This window comes from Typopeltis vanoorti, chromosome 22 (genome assembly GCF_054136105.1).
Source record: "Typopeltis vanoorti isolate ZY-2024b chromosome 22, IOZ_Tvanoo_1.0, whole genome shotgun sequence".
Taxonomy (NCBI): Eukaryota; Metazoa; Arthropoda; class Arachnida; order Uropygi; family Thelyphonidae; genus Typopeltis; species Typopeltis vanoorti.
The window spans coordinates 89087256-89114724 of record NC_143570.1 but is presented as its reverse complement, the minus strand read 5'-3'; the positions used below and the strand labels follow the sequence as shown (position 1 = coordinate 89114724).

The window sequence follows — 27469 nt, the reverse complement described above, 5'->3', positions numbered from 1 at the left end:
GGAATTATCATACATTCTTTCCATTCCTGTAAGAAATTTACTGAGCTCAGACTCAAGTCAGTGGCCAAGCCAATTTAGCTGAACATTCCTTTGATATGCATGTGATATCCCATCTGGCCCTATTGCTGAATTCATATTCAGGCTATGCAGTAGCCCTTGAACCTCATTCTCATGCACCTCTATCTCTTCATCTAATGTAGTGGTAGCAGTGTGCACTAAGTTATATACACCTAGTTGATAGATCTTAGCAAAGTGAGCACTCATTATTTAAACAATATCATCTACTTCTGAAACAAGGGTAATGTCTGCATTCACTAGTTATTCTTCAACCTTCAATTTTTCTTTTACTTTGCAGCATAGCGATAAAATTCTTTTGGGATGCCTTGAGTCTATATAGCCAATTTCTTTTCACACTCTGATTTAGCTTTCCATATGATATTTGTGACTATTCTAGTCTGCATGTTACATATTTCATAACTGCTCTCAATCTTATTTTCATGATATTCCTTCCAAATTTTTTAAATTAAATATATTATATATAATGAAATTTAGACAACCCATTGTTACACACACACAATAGACATGCCATCAGTAAATGCTCTCTCTCTAAATGATAAAACCACCTGTTGAAAAAAGTGGCATTAACAACAGTCAAATACTTTATTTTATTTTTAAATACTGGTATTAAAAATTACTATTTAGAAGTTCTATTAGATATGATATGATAAGTTTGTGAAGCACTCATATTATTTTAGTAATTAAAGAATTTGAGATTTAAAAAAAAAAAGCAAATGCTAAAACCTGAGCAGGTACATTACTTTCTAATGCTGAACAGATGATATAGCCTGGTGAATGAAACACATAACCAAACATTAGAAGTTACTGTGGTGATCAAACAATGTTTTCAATCATATCAAACAATTTCAAAATCATAGTCCCTATTCATACTCTTCTGATGAAAACACTCTCTTTCCATTACAGGTGTGTGTCTCTCTCTCTCTCTGTTTTAAGCATTTTATGTGACGATTCTGCTTGTATGGTTATTTTTCATGATCACAAAGTGTACTTTTGTTTGTCAGATAAGTATGGACGCTGCACTAGTTCTAGCACATAGCAGAATATAATGCCAAAAAAAGGAACAGGCTAAGACAGGTTAAAGAAAAGTTTGAAGCTTGTGATGTGACATTATGCCAACCAACATTTAAAATTTTGATTATACTTTTAAAAATGATTAAGGACTGAGCTATCTGGTAATATATCTTCAGATAATACAATACAATATAGCCATTCATAAAGTTCATAATTCCCTAGCATGCATTTTCAAGGAGATGCACAGAATTCTATGAAAGACCAACATAATTATCATCAGTAGTGTCCTATGGAATGCGAAAACAAGCTATCAATCAAAAGAACTGACATTGTGAGGCAAGAAGTGTTAGAAAAGTTATCATAGAGATAACTGGATTGTGGCAATAAAAGTCTTCCAATGCTGCTTTTTTTTTAAATCCTTCCATGTTACCCTTTTATCTTATTTCAAAGCAGAATTTGCCAAACCTTAGATGATTTACTTACTAATGGGAATGAGCTGGACTTAGAATGTCACGAGACAGTTTCACCCTACCAATAACTGGTCATTGTGATAGCAACCTCTCAGTACAAGAGGAGCTGCAGGTTTGGAAACTTGGTACATGTGCCTGACAAGAATAACCAAGTGGTATGATGATATCACCCATGGGATGATGAATATCTTGAAATCAGAATCCTATCTAGCCAGTGCAACAATACAGTCTCTGTCTTATGTGCTGAAAGTATTAGATGGAGATGATTTCACACTGTTATGGTATGATCACTCTGGTACTGAGGCCAATAAAATAGTAACAAAGTCTCAAAGAGACTATGCTGCTGCTGCTGCTGCTTCCTGTGAGTTCTACTGATGCATGGGCACCAAATAATCTGCAGACTACATGGGTGGTAAAACTAAACTAAACCATACTATACTGATATTGGAGGTCACAGTATCTCTCAGATACACTTTACTGTCAAATATCACAAATCTTTACATAACGTGTGTTAAACCAAACTGACAGCAAAAAACAGTGTGGAAATATCACTCGTAACATATGAATGCACAGCTACTCATGATCTCCAAGCTATACACTGAATTGTGTAAGAATATTTATATTAAACATTTTGCATGTATCTGTCAGATCAGCTGCAAGCTCTGCAGGGCTAAAGGCACGTTAATCAAAACTCTTGCCGCGATTGATTTCGGCACATTAATCAAATCCCGCGTTAAGCAAGGGATACCTGTATTGATATTTCATTGATATGATAGGTATGTAAATTCCTAGCACAGGAAAGGGAAGATTTGTGGAGGGTACTATGAATAGTCAACAGTAAAAAGAACTAGACCACAGTTTTTGTGACAAAGAAAGAATGATAAGAAGGAAATGAAAACTGCTTTTACCATCAAGTTATACACACACAGCTAACTATATTAATAACACCGTTTTCATAGCAAGAGTATGAAATGTAGGATGAACCTACAAGTCACAAATCAAAATTATAAAAAAATATCTAAGAGCCAATAACACAGCTTTTATTTTCAATAGAATAAAGATAGTAATTCAGACAAAAACCAAAAACTTTTTTTTACTCAATCACTAGCCTTTTCTAGCCAGACACCTGATAATTCATCTGGTTCCCAAAGAATCATGGTCTTATCCATTGATGCTGATATGAAACGTAATGGTTGTTTCACCTGCTCACCTGAAAAATAAACATACATTACTCAAACAAACCATACATAGTTTTTGAAACAATAATTAAAATTTAAAAAAAGTTTACGAGCTTTGAATTTGTGTCATTATCTGTACAGGTATATTCATATTTTTTTATAATTAAAAATGCTAAGAATTGCTAATTTTAAATTCTCCAACTCAAGAAAAATCTTCATTTACACCTAAGGGAATTTCAATCAGTAGCAGATTCAGACTCTGGATCTGAATAGGAGGGATGATTGACAAATATTGGGGGGGGGGTAGGAAATGTCAGTTTGAAATAAGAAATGTCAGGGATAGTCAGTTTCTTACAGATTTTTTGTTTTGAAATTCAAAATAAAATGACATTTATTTTGAATTTCTAATCCATATTATAATTTAAAATTTATCATTTAAATAAGTATATATACATGTTCTTTTCTTAAATGAAAATTTCCAATATTATTTTATTCTGATTCCTCAATGGAGGAGTGGTTATTTTTATTCCCTACCTTCTGAATCTGTGATAGTTTCGATGTTGTCCCCTTTCTCAATTTTCCAAGCCACCTGGTTACTAGTTGATTATTTTATTGGTTGATGAGGGAGCAAGTGATGGTCCTGAAGTAGTCCTCAGGTTGATTCTTTGATATTATTATTATTGCATGGGAACTTCCAAGGTTCCAAAGATTAATCATGGAAGATCCAAATTATCCACACAATATCTATTACACCTCTCCCTGAACTCACTGATAAAGCAGAACTGACAATGGCACAGTCTACACATTAATCACTCTCCAAAAGAAAAATCTAGTCTTCACATCCTTGCTAGGCACACTTGTAATGAACTTCCAATCTCTTGTTCTTCCCCTCTACATAAATGAACCATTTCCTCTAAGCAATCCTATAAAATTCTTCTATTAACTTCATGTTCTATCACATCCCCTCCTTTCTGCCTTATCAACCCTATCAACCAATTTTTACAACCCACAAACCCCCAATCTATAGTAATGGGGAGCATTCCACAGATCTTGGTCAACTGTCTCTCTGGATCCTCTCCACCACTTCACTCTCAAGAAACCCATGTAATCAGACCTGAGAACAGTAATTCAGATGTGGATGTACCAACCTTATAAAGAAAGTGATAATTTCCTTCTCTCTGCTTGTTAGCGTGGTCTTGATTAAACAAGTAATCCCATACGATACACTGACCACATTAGTAATATGTCCTCTCAACTTGAAAGTTTATTTTTCACTTGGTTAGACTATAACAAATTTAGTTTAATCCTTTATCCAAGTGTGAGCAACACAAAGTTTATGCCTGAAAATATCTTCAGGACTGTGGTAAGGTAGTACAACACCGGGCAACTCGTAGCAAAGGTGGACCAAGCTAACATCACTCCTATCTCAGTATCTTCCATAATGCAAAACACATCTCCTTGAGGATATGTATAATGTTATGCATTAAAGGAAGGGCCACTACCCAGACTAGTTTCAACCTTTATTGAGGACTCTTCAGTGGGAGCCATGCCCAGAAGTGGAGATCCCAGGCAGAAGCAATGGCGAGGTCATCTTTACCTATATGAGTTGCCAAAAGGTGTGTCATCTTTTTATTAAATTACTCTGAATTTAGAGAAAGATGTTGAAAGTTTATTTTTCACTTGGTTAGACTATAATAAATTTAGTTTAATCCATTATCCAACTATGAGCAAAGAAAGTTTGCATCTGAAGGTAAAGATGACCTTGCCATTGCTTCTGCCTGGTATCTCCACTTCTGGGCCTGGCTCCCACTGAAGAGACCTCAATAAAGGTCGAAACAAGTCTGGGTAGTGGCCCTTCCCTTAATGATATTTAAGGGAAGGGCCTCATCACATTATACATATTCCCAAGAAGATGTGTTTTGAATTATGGGAGATAATAAGATAGGAGTGATGTTAGCTTGGTCCACCTTTGCTACGAGGTGCCCAGTGTTGTACTACCTTACCCCAGTCCTGAAGATATTTTCATGTGCAAACTTTGTTTGCTCACACTTGGATAAAGGATTAAACTAAATTTATTATAGCCCTCTGAACTTCAACTCTCTACCTATCCCTCCTTCACGTTTGTAGCATCACCAATTTCATGGAGTACAGTTCCACCAATGTGGTACACAACTGCCAAGATTTTATATGTACAAATTAATATTTGTAAATGTACACTTTTCCACATTAAACTGCACCCAATATCTTTTGCTCATACCATTAACCTATTTAAATCATCCTGCAAGCTCTGAACACTGCCTTAACTATTACATTACTCATTTTGCATCATCAGTACACTGAATATTTCCCTTCAATTAATTTCCTATACCCTTTATGTACTAACTACAGTAATGGCCCAAGCAGCAAAGAGCCTTGTGACACCACTAGTCACCTGCTTTCTTCTGTTTGTGCACCATTAGCCACCCTACATCTGTTTCACCAGCTTCATATTCATCTGCATTTGTTCCAATTTGTGTAACAGAGTTTCATGAAATACCCTATGAAATAAGTTTACAAAATCCAGCAATATCAATAGCTCCAGATCAGCTGCCACCCTATTATAAAATGCTAGTAAATTACTAAGGCAAAAACCAACTCTTCATAAAGCCACACGAGTATCATATTCTTAAGCAGGTCTGTCTCTGACCAACTTTTCAATTACTTTTAACACCATTCCTGAGATGCTGATTGATCTATAATTTGCTACCACAGTCTTGGAGCATTCTTTATGCAATGGAACTATTTTATCTTCTTTCCACTGCCTTGGGACTTGTACCAGAGCTGAGATTTTTAACTTAAGTTAAACAGCCAATTCCAATCTCTCATCAAATCCCACAACCATATTTGCATTGACCAATGATGAATTCAAATAAACGTTTTTTTTTTTTTGGTGTTGTTTTTTTCTATGTGTCTGTGATTAAATGAAAGTCTATTATTGTAATATAGTACGTTGCTACTATATTACAATAAGTCAGATAAACCAGAGCAAGCATGAATTCCTATGCCACTTCAGGCCTTTAAAAGCAAGGTTGTGTGGCTTCAACACTGGAAAATGAAAAATTATCCATTATGATATACCTATTATGAAAAATTAGAAACAATAAAAACAGAAATCCATTTGATTTGTAAAAAAAAAAAAAAAAAAAAAAAAAAAACTATTTATAAGGTATGCAAATGTCAGAGACCCTATTAATATGATTATTTTTATGAGACTGAAATTAAGAAAACATAATTAACAAACTGTGTTGCAAGAATCATAATGCTATTTTTCAGATCTTTCTAATTAATGTGAAAAATGATTGCAATTTAGCATTACATAAAAAATATAAAAGCAATGGAAATTTCTATCATTTTTTAGATCAAACCCACCATGAAAGGTTACAAACTTAATAACACAGTAGTACTGTGCATGGGCAAGGCTAACAGTAAAGAAGGAATCTGTGACTGTTCCAAAGAACAGAGGTAGATGGAATGAGAGAGGAAAAAGAAAATCGGTTTGGAAGTTTGAGAACTAGACAATAAATGGATGTTGAATAGAAGCTGCTCATATTCTCATGTCTTAAAGAGAGGAATGACAGTGGCTAGGTCCACAGAACATATTCATGACAATACCTATATAGAAGAAATAAGGCAGAAACAAAATATCTAGAGCAGTATTTTTCAAACTTTTTCACTACCCGTCGTCGTCCGGTAGCATCCTCTAGCAAGAGGGTTGCAGCAGATGAGCAGCTCTTCTCCATTTCTCTCTGTTTGTCGCTTCCATCATTCTCAAACCAGTCCATTCCACGATGTCATTAAACCACTCTCTAGTTGGTCTTCCACGTCTTCTCTTCCCCTCAACTTTCCCCTGTAATATAGTTCTTGTCAGGTGTCCCGAAGAACCTCTCAGAAGATGTCCTGCAAATCTGGTCTTTCTTTGCATAATATTCTTGAGCAGTGTTCTTTTCATCCCAACTCTTCTTAAAACTTCTTGATTTGATATTCTCTCTGTATAGCTAATCTTTTCCATTTTCTATAACACCACATTTCCAATGCATTAATTCTTTCCATATCTCTCTTTCTGAGTGTCCATGACTCACTTCCATAACTTGCAATACTCCAAACTGTTGCTTTAACTATTCCAATTCTAACATCTATTTTAGTATTCTTGTTTATTAAAATTTTCTTCATTTCCATAAATGCCAATTTAGCTTTGCCTATTCTATTTCTAATGTCCAACTCTGAAGTTCCTTTCTCTGAGATCCAGCTACCTAAATAATGAAATCTTTCCACTTCTAAAATCTTTCATCCACATCTTATCTTTACATTATCTCCTATTTTTCTATCCATTATCTTCTTTGTGTTAATTCTTAGTCCGTACTCTTTACAAGAGTTTTCAATTCTTTGAACAATTTGTTGTAATCCATTTTCACTTTCTGCCATCACCACTACATCATCCGCATATCTTATGTTATTAATGATTCTTCCATTTATTTTTATTCCTTCTTCTACATCCTCAAGGGCCTCTCTAAGCATTCGTTCACTATAAAGGTAAAACAATAATGGTGATAACTTGCATCCTTGTCTAACTCCTCTCTCCATCGGGAATTCTCCTATTTCCTCTCCATTTACACATACTGACGCTGTTTGTGACCAATATAATCTCACAATCAGAAATATATTCTACATTGCAACCCAGTATATACACATACTAAACTGGAACAAAAGTCTCACGAAATAAAGTTTATAAAGTAAAAACAAAAATATGACAAAATTAATATCAAATATGATTTTATTAATTACGACATAGCGAAAAAATCAAAATAAACAACACAAAAACAGAAAGTAGGAAATTTTATTTCCTAATTTCTGTTTTTGCTTACTTTTTCATTCCGATCTGGAACAAGGATTGTAATAATCACATATCTAGTGCATTGTATAGCATGTTTCTTTCTTTGTCTAGTTTTCAATCAGCTCAAGGTTATTAGTATTTTTCACTTCATTCTATTTGATTCCAATAATATGATTCATTTTGGGGGTAATTTTTACTAGGTTGACTAAAATATTAAAACTGTTGCGAACTTGAAAAATGTCACTTAATAAGGTCCTTTCTGAAAGCTATACTGATAATTCATTGCCAATATTGACCTGACAACTAAATGGAATTTTTTAAAATATTTATGAAGACAATGAGAGAATGCTGATGAAGGCAAACATTACAAACTCCACCCCCCCATACCTATTTGGTACATGAGAGTGTAAAAAACATTTTTGCAAATGTGATGACCATTTGTGTATTATAGTTATGATTAGATTTGATCACTTGTACAAAATCAAATCAGTGTTTTGAAAGCTATGAAATCTGAGATTACAATTTGAAGCACTGATTATTGATTCCATAATTTTGCATTATAAGTTTTGTCAAACGAAGAACAGGAACTGAGTGTACAGTCATCAACAAAACTATGGATAGGACTAAGGCTCCTTATCCAGGCATGGATAAAGAGTCTGAGTAGTGGCATGTGTAGAGCACTGTCAAGGCTGCATCATGCCATGCAGTGAAATCTTTTCTCATTGCATGTCCCCACAGCATCCATCCATATAATCATGAAATATAAAGACTTCTACAATGACAATAATACTGCAACAAAAATGAATCTCCCTCAAACTGATCTCATGAAAAAAAGGCATGTCACAACATACAAACCAAGCGAGAATCTCTTCACTACAAATTTTCAGATTCACTTTACTAGCATCGATAGTGTTAACACAAACATAAATGATCACTAAAAAACACACGTACTAATCACAGTGATAAGTTTTAATACATAAATATTTCATCCAAAGTATCTTGAGACATCCTCAGAACAGTAATTCAAACAATACTAGGAATAACATACAGTTAGGGTGCATGATTACAATGAAATCTCAATATGCATGCAGTAATGTGTTATAGAAGTAAATTAAAATATAACTGGAAAAAAAGGGGTGCTTAAGGGTCAAAGCTGTATAACTGAGAGGAGACCTCCACATAGCCTTTAAAGGAATGCAGAGAACCAATCAGGGCTTCTGACATAATGTCCAATCTTCACCTTCTCGTGGTGCACCCTGTTGGGTAGCTACCTGGATACTGAACGAACAAGTATGGGCTGGCAATTTGGGATTTAGCCAACCAAATTGTATTCTTATTGACTTAAACCAATATAGAAAATGATGGTTCAACATGACAAAATTTCATGCTGGCTGGGGCACCACCCAGTTAAACAAGGCCCCGGTTGTTTTTTCCAGGGAACCAGGGCGAACATCAAAAAGTCAGCTACTGGAACAAACCTGGAAGCACACCGCAACTCAACATCACCAGAGTTAAAGATCAGTACTATCAACATAAGAAGCCTGATGGCAAAGAAATGGAGCTAGCTGAGGAATTAGATAAGTACCAGATCGACATAATAGGGGTGACTGAAACAAAAAAGACAAAAACTGGTGAGATCTTTCTGAACAATAAATACAAAATGTTATATTCAGGCAATGACAATCGAGGAAAAGAAGGAGTAGCCATAGTATTCAACACTAAATACGAGGCTAATCTTCTTGAATGGCAGGCAGTCTCAAGTAGAGTGATGTGGGCAAATATCAGAATGGGGAACTGGACAATGAGACTTATTTGTGCCTATGGTCCCACAGAAGGTTCTACTAAGGTAGAAGTGGAGGAATTTTTTGATGCTTTTAGAAAAAGCAACTGACACAATGAAAAAGGAAAAGTTGGTCCTTGTCGGGGATCTAAATAGCAGAGTAGGAAATGATTGTCAGACATACAAAAATATTTTGGGAAAATTTGGAGAAAAAGAGCAAAGCTAATAATAATGGACTGGTTATTACTAACACCATGCTCCAACATAAAAATGTGCACAAATTCACATGGAGAGAAGAGGCAAGGAATAAGAAAAGTCTCATTGATTATGTTATTGTTGATAGTGATGTTTTTCTCCCTGGTGCAGGACACCAGAGTGTACACAGGATTTGAAATTGGAAGCGATCACTATTTAGTCTTGAGCAGGATAAAATTGAATTTCATATTGAAAAGAATAACATGTAAGAAAGTTTTAAAGCGAATAAAAGTTGAGCAGCTCTCAGATGTGAACTGTAGATTAAAATACACAAAGATTATTGAAGAAAAAATGAATGAGTTTGAGAACAGGAATCAAACCTTGGAGATTCAGTGGCAAGCCTTGAAAAGAAAGCCCTGATTGATTCAGCTAGAGAGGCATGTGGTGAAGTTGTCTGCAAGGATAGAAAAATTAGAACTCCATGGTGGACACAGGAAGTTAAAGAGGCAGTGAAGGAAAAGAAGAAAGCATATCAAAAGTTCCTGGCAAATAAGTCAGCTTTGCTCTTAGAGAATACAGAGACAAATGTAAGAAAGCGAAACACTGTGTAAAAGTAGCTAAACAAAAGTCATGGTGAGGACTTTGGCAAGAATATATATTTGAAAATAAATATCAAGAAGGTGGTAAGATATTCTGGAGGTTGTTGAAGAAGCTTAGAAATGGAGGAAAGAGTGCTGTAAAAGGAGTTAGAGACGATAAAGGTGACATAAAAACAGGAGAAAAAGATATCCTTGAAGTATGGAGTAATTACTTCGAAAAATTGCTAAATAAAACAAATAAAATCAACCTAGACAAGAAGAAGCCCATTGGATTCCCATACCTTATGTCAAAGGCAGCTCCAAACGTCTTTCAAAAATTATGAAGAAATACAATTTTAGCACTACTTACAAACCCATCAACCAGATCTATAACTTGTTACCTTCTCCTAAGGACAAACTCTCACCTCTGACGTTACCTGGCGTTTATGAGATCCGAAAGTAAGACAAATTGCTCATGCAATTTGTCTTACTTTGGACAGACAGGTATATCTGTTCAGAAACACATCTTGGAACATCAAGACCACATTCGTCTTTTTCAAACCGCAGAAATCTGGTCTCTCTCAACACGGAGTTGAAAACCCAAACCATGGGATCCATTGGGAAAAGTCAAAACTTTTACGATCTTTATATAAACATGAACGTTTATATAAAGAAAGTGCTGAAGCCCTACTACACAGACCAAATTTAAACCGCAACGACGTTCTTACTATTCCTGAAGTATGGGAAATTGTCGTACAAAATTGTGTAAAATAGTCTTTTTATATATATTATTATTATTTTTTTCCAGTTATATTTTAATCTAGTATTGTTTGAATTACTGTACTGAGGATGTCCCCAGATACTTGGGATGAAATATTTACATATTAAAACTTATCACACATGTGTTTTTTAGTGATGAATTCGCCACAGGTCTCATTGTATAAAAACATAAATGATGTCCACCATCACTTGTAGCCTTCCAGGCCAGAAATCTTATCATGACAGAAACTCAGATTGCAGCTACATCTACTGTTGTATAATATAAGCATGTAAACACAAGAAAGATATTTAATTTGCCAAATATTTTGGTCAGAAAATTGCAGACCATCTTCAGTGGCACTACAAGAACAGTTTTAAAAAATACAAGGTGGAATACTAACAATAGATCATTTAAAAATAGAACAAGCCGCGTGATGTTATATCACTAAGTATTAAAGAGAATATTTTTAAGCAGAGACATGATTGAAATAAAGATATTAATTAATAATTTCAATAATTTTAAATAACATAAAATTAATATGATTTAATGAGTTATCCTGATTAGACTTTCCCAGATTTTTGATACAGATATAGTCATTCTGATTCAGGTTAGGACGATGGAGTAAGGCCTCTACACTGTCTTTGAATAAACGTTCAAATTTATAGCGAGATCTATGTAAGAGGCAAGTTTTTGACCAAAGGATGTTGTGGTTAGTTTCTATCCCGTGCTGAGCCAATTCAGATTTTTCGGGTTTGTTGTGATGAATGGAGGATTAATGTTCTTGTATTCTTTTTTCTAGAGAGCATCCGGTTTGTCCAAAATAGGAGAGATCACAGTTGCAGGGAATTTGATAAACTCCAGGAAGAGACATAGTTGAGCGTTTGTCTTTAGGAGAAGGAAAATGGGAAGATAATTTGTTAATAAGTGAATAAGTAGCTGTTAACTCATATTTCTTTAGAATTCTTGAGATAGGTTCTGAAATCCCGGAGATGTAAGGAATTGGAACTCGACGTATTGAATCTTTGTTGTTTAGCAGTGGATTATACGAATCGAGAAGATGTTGTGTACTCTTTTCGGAAAAGCCATTGAGTTTCATGTGCTGTTGGATAGTAGAAAGTTCTTTCTATAGAAAATTAGAAGTAGAACAATTAGTTTTGGGTCTTCTGATTAGACATTTTATGATTCCTGTTTTTTGACAAGGATGATGGGCCGATTCTATAAGAATATAACGACCTGTGAACGTTGGTTTCCTGTAAACTGTAGTTGTAAGAGTATTTGAAGGTGACCGGATGAGGAGAATGTGTAAAAATGATAACTGGTCGTTTTTTTTCCATTTCCATAGTAAACTTTATACGATGATGTAAAGAATTGATACTGTTTAAAAAAGAAGGTAAGGAGTCTTTGTTGTGAGGCCATATAGTAAAGATGTCATCTATATATCTTACCCAAAAAGGATGGTTGATTGTTCTATTTGTAAATGATTGTTAGTATTCCACCTTCTATTTTTTAAAACTGTTCTTGTAGTGCCACTGAAGATGGTCTGCAATTATCAGACTGAAATATTTGGCTAATTAAATATCTTTCTTGTGTTTACGTGCTTATATTATACAATCTTTATGTCACAAGTATCCTTAAAATATCAAATTTTAATCCTACATCTACTATTGTCCACCTCTAATGCCCAAACTACACACTTCATGATTCTTTTGGCCACAAGGGTGGCACCCGTGTCTTTGTGAGACCTGACAGTCTGCCAGAAATGGCTAATTTAGAATCTCTTGCTTTTCACCTTATGTGGCTCAAGATTTTCCTTGTCCTATTTAGTAACAAAACTTAGGCCTCTTCATATTCCTTTCCATGAAATTCAACCATCTGCAATCCAGCTATCTGAATAGGGAAGTTATCTTCCTTGGGATACTCAACATCCACAATTACAAGTGGCTCCCCTATTCTGATACCACCAACCAAACTGGACAAGAAGCAGAAGTCTTTGCTATAAGTAGTGACCTAACACAAATCGTACAGCTACCTACTTGAATTCCTAATAATCCTCTTCATTCTTCAAATACTCTGGATATCTTTTTGATTAGTTCTCTATCCATATACACCGAAGAGGTCACCTCTCCTCTTGGCAACTCAGACCACAATCTTGTACAGGTCTCCTCTTTCTCTCTCTCTCTCAGGCAGACATCTTATCCTGACAGAAACTCAGATTGCAACTACATTCTTCGATTGCAGAACGTCCTTCCTCCAACTACTCCTGATCTTGCATCCTCTGATACTACAAAGGTGCCAATTGGGATGACCTCTGGAATTTCTAATTTTCCTTTCTTATATCTGACTATTACTTCCACTCAACTGACCCTAAAACCTGCTGCAAAGAAGTCACAGAAATTATTCTCATTGTAATGAAGGCCTTCATTCCCAATTCAAACCAAAAGCCTTATCTGCTTTCCAAATCCTGGTTCAATAGAAAGTGTATCAAAGCAGTAGAAGAAAAAAAATTCAGTCTGCTACAGATAGTTTGCATCAAGAACTCCAGCTTAATACACTGCCTATACCAAAGCATGCAACATATGTAAATTAATCATCAGCAGATCCAACTCTGATTTCATAAAAAACAACAGTAAAAAACTTGCCTTCTGGTCCTTTGCTAAGGCCAGATGCAATTTCTGCTCTCCTTCACTTCCAACCCTCCCTCATCCTGATGGCACCACTGCTACTTAAACCAAAAATAATGCTGACCTCCTGGCATTACTCTTTATCTCAAACTCCTGTATACATGACTAAGGGAAATTATCTCCTACTACACTAGAAATATAAGCAAAGTATGATTCCTGTAGAAGTCAGAAAACTAAGCCTTTTGGTCTTTATGACATCTCTCCAATTGTTCTCAAACTGTGCTCACACCCATTCTGCATCATCTCTACAATGTATTATGAATAGCTAATACTTATGCATGGAAGCAATCTGATGTCCATACTATTCCAAAAATAATGGAGCCAACTCTTCCACTGCTTAGAAGCCTATCATTTAATCAGCAACCCCAGTATGGATTCTGTCATTTAAGATCTGCAGCTGACCTAACAGCTTACTTCACCAACAACTGGACATGTGCTATGGAATGGTTCAGAGAAACTTGTGCTGTCACTCTTGACATTTCCAACCATGTGTGGCATCAAGACCTGCTTAACAATTGCCACCCCTCTATAATTGGGTAGCCAGTTTACTCTTGATAATTCTTTGTAACTCATGGTAAATGGCTCACTCTCTTCAAGCTTCACCATCAATGCTGGAGTGCCTCAAGGCTCTGTCCTATCACCTATTCATAATCACTACTAATCCATCCACAGCTATGCAGATGATAGTACTCTCCACTCATCTTACTCATTTGAACCATGCAGTACTCTGAACCCCCAAGTTACAAGATCATCCAGAACAAGTGACTTAAACATCACTCTATATACTATCCTTCAATGCAGCAAGGATAAGCTAGTCATGTTCAATGCCATCAAAATACAGCCTCTCCTTTTCTCTTGTAAAAGAAATCTCAGTTCACCTACCCTTACTCTCAGTAATACACAAATCACCAGACAAGAACAGAAGATCTCTCTATCTCTGCTTGGATTAGCATTTACCTCCAGTCTCTCCTGGCACAAACACATCAACATCAATAGACTTCTCAACATCCAAAAATCCTTCATTCAAGAGGCTAGTTTAAACCCAACCAACTCTTATATACAAATCCCAAATTCACTCATGCTTAGAATACTGCTCATATGTTTGGGGTAGTGAGTCTAAAACTTCACTTAAAATTCTTGATGCTGTCCAGAGGAGAGGAATTAGGTACTCGGAGATAAGTCCTCTCTCACAGATGCAATGCTTCAACACTGAGTCTATTCTACAAGTAATTCCATGGTCATTACTCTAGTGAATTGGCAACCATCATTCCTCTGATTTTCTGTTGCACCTACTGTCCAGCAATCCCTTTACTGTGCAACTGCAAACACACCAAAGCAGCTTCTCTTCTTCCCTTTTATTCTATCCACTTCTCAGCATCCAAAAATCTAGGCATTATCTTTCATTCAGGAGGCTATAAACCCAACCAACTCTTATATACAAATCCCAAATTCACCCATGCTTAGAATACTGCTCACATGTTTGAGGTAGCACACCTAAAACTTCCCTTAAAATTCTTGATGCTGTTCAGAGGCAAGCAATTAGGCACTCGGAGATAATCCCTCTCTCACAGATGTAGTACTTCAACACTCAGTATATTCTACAAGTACTTCCATGGCACTGCTCCAGTGAATTGGCAACCATCATTCCTCTGCTTTCTGTTGCACCTGCTAATACAAGAGCAGCAGCTGCCCAGCATCCCTTTACTGAGCAACTGCAAACACACCAAAGCAGCTTCTCCTCTTCAACCTCCATCCTCTGAAACAGCTTTCCACATGAAGCATTCTGAAACTACAACCTACAGGTCCTCAAAAAAAAAACATCAAGAAACTTCTAAGTTATCATCTGCATCTCTCACAAGGCACTGATGTGCTTATGATCTGCTGATCTCTTGTGTATGTGATGATTATAAAATAATAATAATAATAAAAAACATGCAAAGAAGCTCAAAAATTGTTTTAATAATTTAAAAGAACAGAAACTTTCTGAGTGGGGAAGTTTCCCAGAAGAGTAGAATGACTACTGACAGATGGAAAGATGTGACATGCAAGCCCACTGGAATAAAAGACATCAAAATCTGAGATTTTGTTTTCCTGATAAAGAATCTGTAAAGTGAAACCTCCATTTTTTATGTAATTTTCATTATATAAAATGTTTATTTAGTAAGTCATTAAACATTCAATTACCATAAAGTCGGGAAGGTTCCCATCTCACACTGTATATCCAATTTTCATGTCCTGTTGATATAGATTCCAAGATCACAGTGAACTTGAACATGTTACCTGAAATGCAAGATCATGCTGGTTATCAATATAGCATATAAAATATTTCATACTCCATGAATAATAAATAATCCTTTGCCACACATCAAATTATGAAACACAAAATTGTATCATATTTAAACAATTCACATATAACTACATTTTCTTCTTATTATTATTATTAAGACAGACTCTCCAGGGAGTCAGAGATTCATCGAGGGAGGCCACATACTACACACACACAAGATATCATACTTATTCTTGAATTCATTCACACTGCTTGAACTCACAAACATTCAATAGCAATCCATTCCAATCATGCACCATCCTCTGAGAGAAAAATCTAGTCATCAACCCCCTTTTTAGCAGCCTTCATTCTCGGCTTCCAAGGATGCCCTCTTGTCCTTAGCCCACCCTCCATAAATTAAAAAATTCCATCAATTGAAATCCTGTATGACTCTTTCAGAAGTTTGTAGGTCTCAATCATATCGCCCCTCTTTCTCCGGTTCGCTAGTGACTGCAGTCTACAAATTCTCAATCTGTATTCATAATCAGTATTCCACAATCCTGATATCATTTTTAATATTCTCCTTTATATGCTCTCTAATATACCAGAATCACAATGGAAACAGGAGACCAGACCTGCACACAACAGTCCAAGTGAGGTCTTATCAAGGCATTGTGAAGAGGCAAAATGACATCCTTATCTTTATATGTGAGCATTCGTTTCAGTATTGTTATTATTTTTTGAGTTGTATTTACAATCTTTGCCACGTGGCCCCTGAACTTCAACTTCCTATCTACTAACACTCCAAGATCCCCAGCCTCATTAGTTTCTTCTAGCATAATCCCACCAATATAATAATGACACTGGATATCTAATCAAGCCAAAGTGAACGACTTTACATTTACTGCCATTGAACTTACACCCATTTTCCCATGCCAATAATTCCAGCCTATTCAAATCATTCTGCAAGTACTGCATATCAGCAGCATTCCTGATTACCCTACCTATCTTTGCATCATTAGCTGAATGTCGCTTGTCAAACAATTCCTAATATCATTAATGTACAGATTGAATAACATTGGACAAGCACAGATCCTTGTGGTACACCACTTGTTACCTTAAATCTTGCAGCAGACTCACATCCCCCATATACCACTTTTAGATCTGTCAGTCAGCCATCCTCTTATCCATGCTAATCTATAACCCAAACTTATTTTCTCCAATTTATGCAAGAGTCCATCCTGATGTATTCTATCAAAAGCCTTAGCAAAATCCAAAAGTATCATGGTGTATCCATTCCCCTTGTCTAGTTCAATGGTAACATTGTTATAGAATGTGAGCAAGTTGCTAAAACATGACCTTCCCTTAGTAAACCCATGTTGTTCATTGGAGATTCACTGTCAACCCATTTCTTAATGCAAGCCATAACCAATTTTTCCAAAATCTTCACAACCACTAACTGGTTGATAGTTGGATACATCGGTCTTTACACCATCCTTGTGGAGTGGAATTACCACACAATCCTCCCATTTCTGCAGAATATTCCCTGTTCTGAGACTCATATTAAACAGGCTGGTCAAAGGAATAGCCAGGTCAGCTGAACACTCTTTAGCACATGTGCTGATATCCCAACAGTCCCTATTGCTGAATTCTTATTCAATTTGTGCAACAGCTCTAATAACTCGTCCTCATACACCTGTGTTTCTTCATCCAGTGAAGAGGTAGTAGTAGTGTTGCATACACTAGGTTGATAGGTTTTACCAAATTGGGCACTCATTAGCTGAACAACCTCTTCTGCATCTGTAACCCTCACACCATCTGGATTTAGAAGAGTTATCCTTTCATATTCATCCTTTCTTTTACTTGCAGCATAATCGATAGAATTCTTGTGGGCTGTCTTTAGCAAGCAGAGCCAGTTTCTTTTCATACTCAGACTTTGCTTTCCATACAACACTTGTGACTATTTTAGCCTGCTGCTTACAACGTTCGTAACTGAAGTCATCCTTATGCACACAGTATTCCTTCCACATCGTCCTTTTTTTTACGAATCTCTTATTTAATAAGATTACACATCCATTTGACTCCTACCCTATTTATTCTTCGAATTCTAGGGAGACATTCTGATATCGCATCATTTAAGCATTGTTTAAATGCTTCCCATACAATCTCAATATTCTTTCCATCCAGAAACCGATCCCATTCCACTGAACTCAGTATACTCCCTAGTTGGTCATGATTTCCTACTTTGTAGTTCAGCATGTAACTTTTTCTGTTCAAGTGAGTACTGCATGATCACTGTCAACAACTGGAGGCATAATAGTTACATCTTTAACTGAAACACCCTCTGACACTATAATTAAATCTAACACTCTCTGACCTCGAGTTCATGTCACATCTGTAACATGAGAAAGTGTCCCGCAACAGCTCAATAAATGCAGTTTTATTCTTCTCATGAGATTCTACTGCTTTAATAAAGAGCCAAGAGGCTATTTTTTCTGGCGGCATAAGTTAAGGGGATAATAAATCCCTCATTATTTTAAAATCGGATAAGAAAGTGTTGTACAACCAGGTGTTGACCCACCAAAAGTTCTTTGGCATGAAACTCTTAGATTTAGATTTCTGAGTTTCTTATCCGGCTTTAAAATAATGAAGGATTTATTATCCCCTTAACTTAATTCTACTGTTTCTCAATCAATATTTGGATAATTAAAGTCTCCCATTATGATTACTCTTTTCATGCTCATCTTTTCTATTTGGTGATGCATTTCTTCATCACTAGCAACTGAATCACCAGGTCTGTGACAACATCCCACTATGTAACTGATCTTGTTAGATTCCACCTCACACCAGATGGCTTCAAACTCACTGCCACATGAAATACTGTTAGTATTGGGAGTATTACAATCATAGGTCTCATCTCCAACTGGATTCAAGTCATTCGATATCATTAGCAGCACGCCCCTCCTCTCCTATCCTCTCTATCCTTCCTAAAAATACTGCACCCTTGACACTCAATACCAGTTAGTTTGTCTGATTGTGATAGCCAGGTCTCACTAATACCTACAATCTGAAGTCGCAACATACTGACTAAGGCAACAAATCTACCCCTTTGTTTCTGATACTCCTAGCATTTGTGTACAAACATAATAATCTACCCTGTCTGTTCTTCTGTATAGTCTTGTCTGCAGTCTGCCTGATACAAATGGACAACTTGCAGATCTCTATTCTTCTCTAATGCCTTATAAATGTAGACATCTTTACACATATTTGATGGATCTGAACCGGATGAACACAAAGCCGAAATCGTTCTCTCCTTGTCAACATTTCATTACAAAGCCCTTTCCAATCATTAACACAGTTATATAACATTGTTGCTCTTACACTCACATTCACACCATTCCTCCCTTTATAATTTAGTTTCCCTGGTTGTCTGTGTTGGATCTATTACTAGTTATTAGTTTTTCTAGAATTCTTTACAACTGGCTACATGCATTTCTGATCATCTACTTTGCAGTACTCATACCCTTCCCATCTTCACTTCTACAGCTTTTATGATTATTTCCTCTCCATATTACTATTCCATTTTCTTTCTTATATGTTCATGTCTGCACTGTTCTGGATATTCTTTCCATCCATCAAATTATATAATTTCACTTTGTTTTACAAACCACCCATCACTCCTATCATTGGTTTCCATACAGTCAACTCTCAACATTGCAAACTTGTAGAGACCAAAAGAATTTGTTACAATGGAAGGTATAGTGAATTTTCTTTAGAACAGCTGAAATCATGAAGCCTGGAATTTGTGGTATGTTAGCAAATAACTTTGCTATAACAATGTTTGCTATGGAGAGAGTTAACTATATTTAAATGTAATATAATCTCCTTTCCTTTAATGTTACATAGTGATCAGCATTCATTTTACAATTTTACGATTGATCAAATCATTGTTTCTTCAGCATACTATGTGAAATATAAATTTAGCTTGTATCTGTATATGTGTATACTCAAGATGATTACCTTAATATGAAGGTCGAAACTTTGGGAGATATTAAAATAATTATTAATAACATTATTGTAGAGTCCATAATTATAAATAGTTATTTTAATATTTCTCAACGTTCCGACCTTCATATTAAGGTCATCATCTGGAGTATACACACACACACACACACACACACACACACATATATATATATATATACATACAGAGACAAGCTAAATATACATTTCACATAGTATGCTGAAGAAACAATGATTTGATCAATGGTTATTCTACTGGCCTGACCTCTAATGAAATAAAATAAAATTAAAATAAATAAATGAAATAAAATAAATTAATTAACTACATCAAAACTATATTCTATTTAAGACAACATCAGAGAAACATTCTTTCATATAGATAGTTTTGTTACAGTGAAAATGATGTCCTAATTTAACATGACAATTGTTATATTCGATTTAGGATCCTGGATTACCTATGGTTCTATTTAAAATCAGATCATGCCCTGAACACTTTACATAGAAATGATTGGAAAAGCACCTGTTTTTTACATCAGACCAAAACAGGGAATGAAAGTAAATTTAAGAAGGCCTGTGAGATTCTTATCAATCACCTTAATCTTAACAATAATGATGGTCTAAAAATCCCAAACATATGGAAGGCACATATTCTACCTACTTAACCTTTCTCCCTAAGAGTTAATTTTAAATAGAATCATGTGAAATGTAAATTTAGCTTGTCTCTGTATATATATATATACATATATGTGTGTGTGTGTGTGTGTGTGTGTGTGTACTCAAGATGACCTTAATATGAAGGTTGAAAAGTTGGGAAATATTAAAATAATTATTTATAACACAGTTGTAGAGTCCATAATTTGTGTAAAAGTAATATAATCTCATATTTTTTTATGCCTAAGGTGTGTGTGGATAATTCTCTCTATGTCTGCTACATTTTAAATGTCAGTTCTATATATATATATATATATATATATATATATATATTTAATGACTCCAAGACCATTTGTTAGTCATATTTAATGACTAACAAATCTATTGAACAACGCATAGAAGAGCATAAGAGAGACATCTCATACAAAAGATCTCATGCAACTGCGTTATCCAGTCATGTTCTTTTTTCAAATAATCCTAATGATGACCAACAAAGCCACTCTGTATGCTGGAATAGATCAGAAAATATTTTTCGCTGTGAAGATGAGTTTGAAAGAAAAATCGTAGAATCACGGGAAATCCTACTGAACCGGGTCCACTTAAATAATAATTTAAGTTATAACATCCCAGATAGCCATGCTGCAGTTATTCAATATTGGCGTTCACGTGAACTTGCACGCACAATTGCAACAAACAATGGCACGCCAGTTGGAACAACTTGAAAAATACAACGTTTTTATGTATCGATTATGTGAGGCAATTTGTACCTGTAATTTCCAGTTTGTTTATTTAAATAATTCAATGTTTATTAGTATTCCTTTCCTTTATAAATACCTGAAGAAGGCTGCTATATGCCGAAACTAGTAGTATTTATCATTAAAATCTTTATATGTTATCTCGGTCTTGGAGTCATTAAATCTATTTTTTGAAATGTATAACAACCGAGTAAAAACTAATCGCCACACACACACACATATATATATATATATATATATATATATATATATATACTCCAACTGGTTTATCTGTTTTGGCTGAGAGCTGAGTTTTGAAGAAAAACACTCCACTGCCACATGACACTGGTAATTAGTTTAAACATTATGAATTTATTCAGTTGACTTCCTACCATACTTTACTAATTATAACTCATTTTTTTAGGAATGTTAGTCAAATGAGTAATATTTATTATCTGACTAGTTTCACCGATTTTTGCTATCGGCATCTTCAGGGATACAATTGGTAAGCGATATGAAGGTAACAGATTAGGTTTTAACTGACAGTTCTAATTCATACAAAATGAGTACTGTGCGTGAGACAATACGCGTGTCGCGGTACATGATTTATTGGTTGAGAGACATAATGTAATTGGCGTGAAAGTTCGTTTCTTTAGTGTTTAGTGATCTAATTAAAGTTTTCCAAATTTCCGGTAGGATTAGACCTTGATTCTTATTTAGGTTTCATGTTGAACGGGTGACTATAGCAGCTTGAAGGTTCTGGAATGATAGTTCTCTTCTATATAGGGCATATGACTCTTATCCTACTCAATAAGATGGTTGGTAGTGGCGAAGTGGGAAGAAAGACCTGAAATATTTTGTCTGTTGTTTCTAACATAGCCTATGTGCTCCTTCTATCTCGTTTCAAAGCTTCTAGAGGTCTGACCCATGTAACTAACACCACAGGAACAAGGTATATTGTATACTCCATATACTCCAGAGTACTCGTAGAACGGATGAAGGTCTTTCGGTGATCTTAAAAATTTCCGAATAGTGTTGACTGGCTTGAATGTTACTCTAATATTGTGTGGTTTTAGAAGGATAGCCAATTTGTTGGAAATGGCGCTAACAAATGGAATAGTTACAGTGCTGATGTATTGGGTGTCAACACGTTGTCTTTGTGGTATATCTGAAAAGAGAATCTTGTTGATGAGTCTTTTAGGATAACCATTTAAGGATAGCTCTCTGGATATTGTAGTTAATTCTTCGTGTAAGTCATCTTGGTTTGTGGTATACTATATAGCTCTTTTCTTAAGCATATGAATAAGCTAAGTTTCTGGGATATATGATGTAACGAGTTGAAATGGAGGTAACGTCCAGTATTTGTAAGTTTTCTATACACAGACAGGTTGATACTGTTATCGATTTGTTTCTTTATTAGGAACGAGACAGAAGGAGCACATAGGCTATGTTAGAAACAACAGACAAGATATTTCAGGCCTTTCTTCCCACTTCGCCACTACCAACCATCTTATTGAGTGGGATAAGAGTCATATGCCCTATATAGAAGAGAACTATCATTCCAGAACCTTCAAGCTGCTATAGTCGCCCATTCAACAGGAAACCTAAATTAGAATCAAGGTCTAATCCTACCAGATATTTGGAAAACTTTAATTAGATCACTAAACACTAAAGAAATGAACTTTCATGCCAATTACATTATGTCTCTCAGCCAATAAATCATGTACCCGTGACACACATATTGTCTCACGCACAGTACTAATTTTGTATGAATTAGAACTGTTAGTTAAAACCAAGTCTGTTACCTTCATATCGCTTACCAACTGTATCCTTGAAGATGCCGATAGCAAAATACAGTGAAACTAGTCGGATAATAAATATTACTCACTTGACTAACATTCCTATAAAATGAGTTATAGTTTCTAATACAAGTAGTCAAGAAAAAAGTCACACTTTACTAATTATGTTGTTTATTACATATTTAATTTTCATCTGCACTAAAATTTGTGCCAAAATAGTTGAAATGTTTTACTTGTTCTATAGATTCTTCATTCAGGATGTGTTTCAGGAAGTTAAAGTTTACCTTCCCTACTCTCAGTTATTATCTGGATCTGAAACAAGTAATACCAACCAACACCCATGTGTGATCTCAGAGACCTAATGAAATTTATGACCCAACAACACTTATTTTGTACAACAAACTTAAAAAGGATAACAGAAAAGCAGCTGACAAATCAAGGGAACCCAACAGACTGTCTCAGGTTGTGGAGAATTAAAAATCCCTTGGGGTTCTGATATTCTCAGATATGATTTGAAGTTGAAAGGAATTATAAAACCAGAGGAAAACTCACGAAACTAATTTTGTTAGCATAGAATTTTTGCCTAATATCATAGGCATCATCAGTAAAAGAATGGCAATTAAACATTAACATACAATTCTAAAAAGTGCCACCTAAGTAGATAATGTAAGAAAGATAACTATAAAAGGTCAATAATTTCCTAACTTACTGAAAATATATATATATATATATTTATATATATTCAGATTTTAAATAGCCAATTTAAAAAGCATTATCTCCCACAAAGAGGATAGATGTAAATCTGTGTAAGTTAGGACAGTGAAGTAAAGTTTCAAGTTTTTTTATAAAGCCGTTCTATGAGGAAATTCTTTATTGAAGAACTCTTGTCTTGTTCCAATAAACTCTATGTTTAGTATCAATAGCATGCTCCACAAGTCCAGACTGCTCAGACTCATGGTATATTTAATATAACACGTGTATTCTTCTAGCTGAATAAAAGCAGATCTTCCTGTTTGTCCAAAATAAGATAACCCACAAGAGCAAGGAATCTGGTAGATGTCTGGATAATTGAGAGGGAAGCTTGTCCTTAGGAGAAGCAAGAAAGGTAGAAATTTTTCTGATGGGGTGAAAGGTAACAAAAATATTCAGTTTTAAAGCTTTCGCTATACATTCACTAATGCCATGCACATAAGGAATAGAAATGTGAGTATTTCTTCTGTATATGAAGAGACAGAAATACCATAACTGTTAAAAGCTGTTTTAATGAAAGAATTCTTAAAACCATTAGATAAAAAGGTGGAATTAATATGTTGTAATGTTTTCTGTAACAGTTCCTCTAAAGAACAGGTACAATGTCCTAATGTACTAATATAGTTCCAGCCTTTTGACTAGGATGGTGATGAGAGACAGTATGAATATAATGGCCTGTATGAGTCTTCTTCCAAAAAACTGAAAAATGCAGGCTACCATCTGATTGACAAAGAATTAAAAGATCTAAAAAGGCTAATTGCATATTTACTACTTCTTCTAAGGTGAATTGGATCCAGGGATGAAGTGCATTTAATTCAGAAAGAAACTTCTGGAATTCAGAGGGAAAAGCCATTCTAAAATAATTTAATTATTACTAAAGGCTGACAAGGGAAAGGCTGTTGTTGTTCAAGGCAGAAAATAATACAAGAGAAAAATGTCTCTATTAGTTTGAGACTATTCAACTTACACATCCCTCACATCTGATCTATCTGCAGTCAACTAAACAGACTTAATTATCTTACTGATATTTCTATTTGGGATGAAGATCAGAGGGAAAAACTTAAAACTTCCTTCGGTCATCGGCCTAGGTTGCATGGTGTTCCCAAAAATTCATAAACCACATATTGCATTAAGACCAGTCATAAACTGTATAGGAAGTCCCACTGATACCATTGAATTACTTCAGAAGAATTTCATTCAGATATTGACAAACTATTTGATTTTCTAATACAATCTTGTTATTTCTCCTTTAAAATCAAATTATATCAACAAATCAAAGGAACAGCCATGGGCAATCCTATTTCTCCTACTATCGCCAACTTCTTCATGGAACACTTAATAGTTTCGACCTCAATAAAGGTCGAAACTAGTCTGGGTAGTGGCCCTTCCCTTAATGCATAACATTAGACATATCTGCAATGAGATGTGTTTTGCATTATGGGAGATACTGAGATAGGAGTGTTAGTAGCTTGCTCCACCTTTGCAAGGAGTCATCCTGGTGTTGCACTACCTTACCCCAGTCCTGAAGATACTTTCAGGTGCAGACTTTGTTTGCTCACACTTGGATAAAGGATTAAACTAAATTTATTATATTCTAACCAAGTAAAAAATAAACTTTCAACATCCTAGGAGCTGTATTACTGTTCTACATTATGAGAGGTCATTTGACATGAAACTCTTTGAGTTTCTTATTCAGCTAAGAAACAATATGGGATGTAATATCCCTTAACTTAAATAAGTTCATGTTGCCGAATTGAAGCCTTTGGCTCTTCATATAATTAATAATTTATTAGGACACCTTCTTGGCAATTCTCATAGAAGGGATGCAAGTTCTATTTGCTACAAACTTGGTATTAACTAGATCTACCTATTCACTGATGAGACCTCAATAAAGGTTGAAACCGGTCTGGGTAGTGACCTTCTCTCATAATGTAGAACAGTAATACAGCTCATAGAAGCTAAGTTCACATTATAGGTAAATACCAAGAATAGTGATCGGAGCTTACTATGAGGTGCCTCAGTTTGCACTACCAAATGGATCAGGTGCACTATCCAGGTATTTGTTTACGCTTGGAATCACCGAACTTTATATAGTTTCTATATTCGGTATGAAACTCTGAGTTTCTTATTCGGCTAAGAAATAATATGGGATGTAATATCCCTTAACTTAAATAAGTTCATGTTGCCGAATTGAAGCCTTTGGCTCTTCATATAATTAATAAAGTTATTTATGCAAGTTTTCCTCTGGTTTTATAATTCTTTTCAATATGCCAATTCTAGTTTTCATTATTGAAACAAGGATTTGAAGTGCATTTCAAACTAAGAACATGGTTGTTCTGTTGGGCATGCTACAGGAACACTATGAATTTGGATATGTGAGTCAACAGTGTTTTATTATTATGTTGGCAAAAAAAATGGGGGATATAAGCTGTAGAACTTCTCAAGTTTATAAGACTTGTCTTATAAACTCTTAAAAGAACATTGAATAAAATCCTTTTAAATGTGCATGTTTTCAATAAACTAAGGAATTCTGTAAACAGTACTTTTAGTTTGTGCAGCCCAGACACAACCATGAAAAGTCACAAGACCTATAGCACATCTTTTCCATATATGGACAAGTGCCATCAGCTCTCTGCTTTTATGCTTATGCAATATACTGAGCCATTAGACTGTAAAATATAAGAAGTTGATTATATTTAATGATACACAATACATCATTTTGGCAACATCACTTTGACAGTCAAATTCCTTTATGCCATTTCTTCACAGATATTTTAGGCATGCCCAAGTCATCCATCTAACTTGCACACAATGCTGCCAGTTGTATCTTTTTCTTTCTTTCTTCTTTTTGAGTACTGTGGCAGGCTGATTGCTAGAGTGATCTGTTATATCATAATCAATTATTTTGGCACAAATTTTCTCTTTTCAATTAGTTGAGGCATGAACACTCAATTAATAATTGTGACCTCTGCTACAGTTGGTACTTGCAATACATTTTTAATGTATAATGTAAAGTTTAATGTATGATACAAATTCCAAACACAGTGGTGCCTCGTAGTTAGTATTTAATTTGTTCCAGAAACCCGTTCAAAGTATGAATCGTTCGAATTCCGAATCAAGATTTTACAAAAATAATGAAAGTGAAATAATCCATTCCCATATCCAAAAAATTTCAATAATTTTTTAAAAATTTTATTTATTTTAGGTTTTTTAATGTTAATAACTTAGAAAAAATTAAACAAAATAATCTTATATTTATTTTATTAATTTTAATTATTACAACATAAAAATAACATTGACGAATATTTTTTTAATATAAAAATCACAAAGATGAAAATAATGCTCCCATTGTTAAACATCTTCTTTCTGCTTCTTAGCTTCGTTGAGAATGCTGATTCACATTCTCTTTTTTCTGCAGAGAAGAATCTATCTAATGTTGTTTGGCACTGATGATTTTCTTTGATATTTTTAAAATAACCCATCACGTTGTCATCGAATAAGTTGATATTCCTGGTCACTACTGTCTTATTAGGATGCCATTTTCCTACAATAGCTTGTGTTCTAACCCAAACAGAGAACAATTCTTGAAGGTCGGCATTGGAAATGCATCCTTTGGGGTCCTTCTCTTCCATAAAAATTTCTTTT

General features: G+C 34.9%; 1 protein-coding gene across 1 annotated transcript in view; it reads right to left on the bottom strand.

The window, feature by feature from the left end:
- Elp2 (elongator complex protein 2) overlaps nt 1-27469 on the bottom strand; it is a 218242-nt gene that overhangs the window by 111971 nt on the left and 78802 nt on the right. The window contains exons 8-9 of the mRNA XM_090412092.1: nt 15786-15881; nt 2669-2769 (exon numbers count right to left, since the gene is read on the bottom strand). Of these exons, the coding sequence (XP_090268218.1) occupies nt 2669-2769; nt 15786-15881 (197 nt within the window). The remainder of the gene's footprint in view (nt 1-2668; nt 2770-15785; nt 15882-27469) is intronic.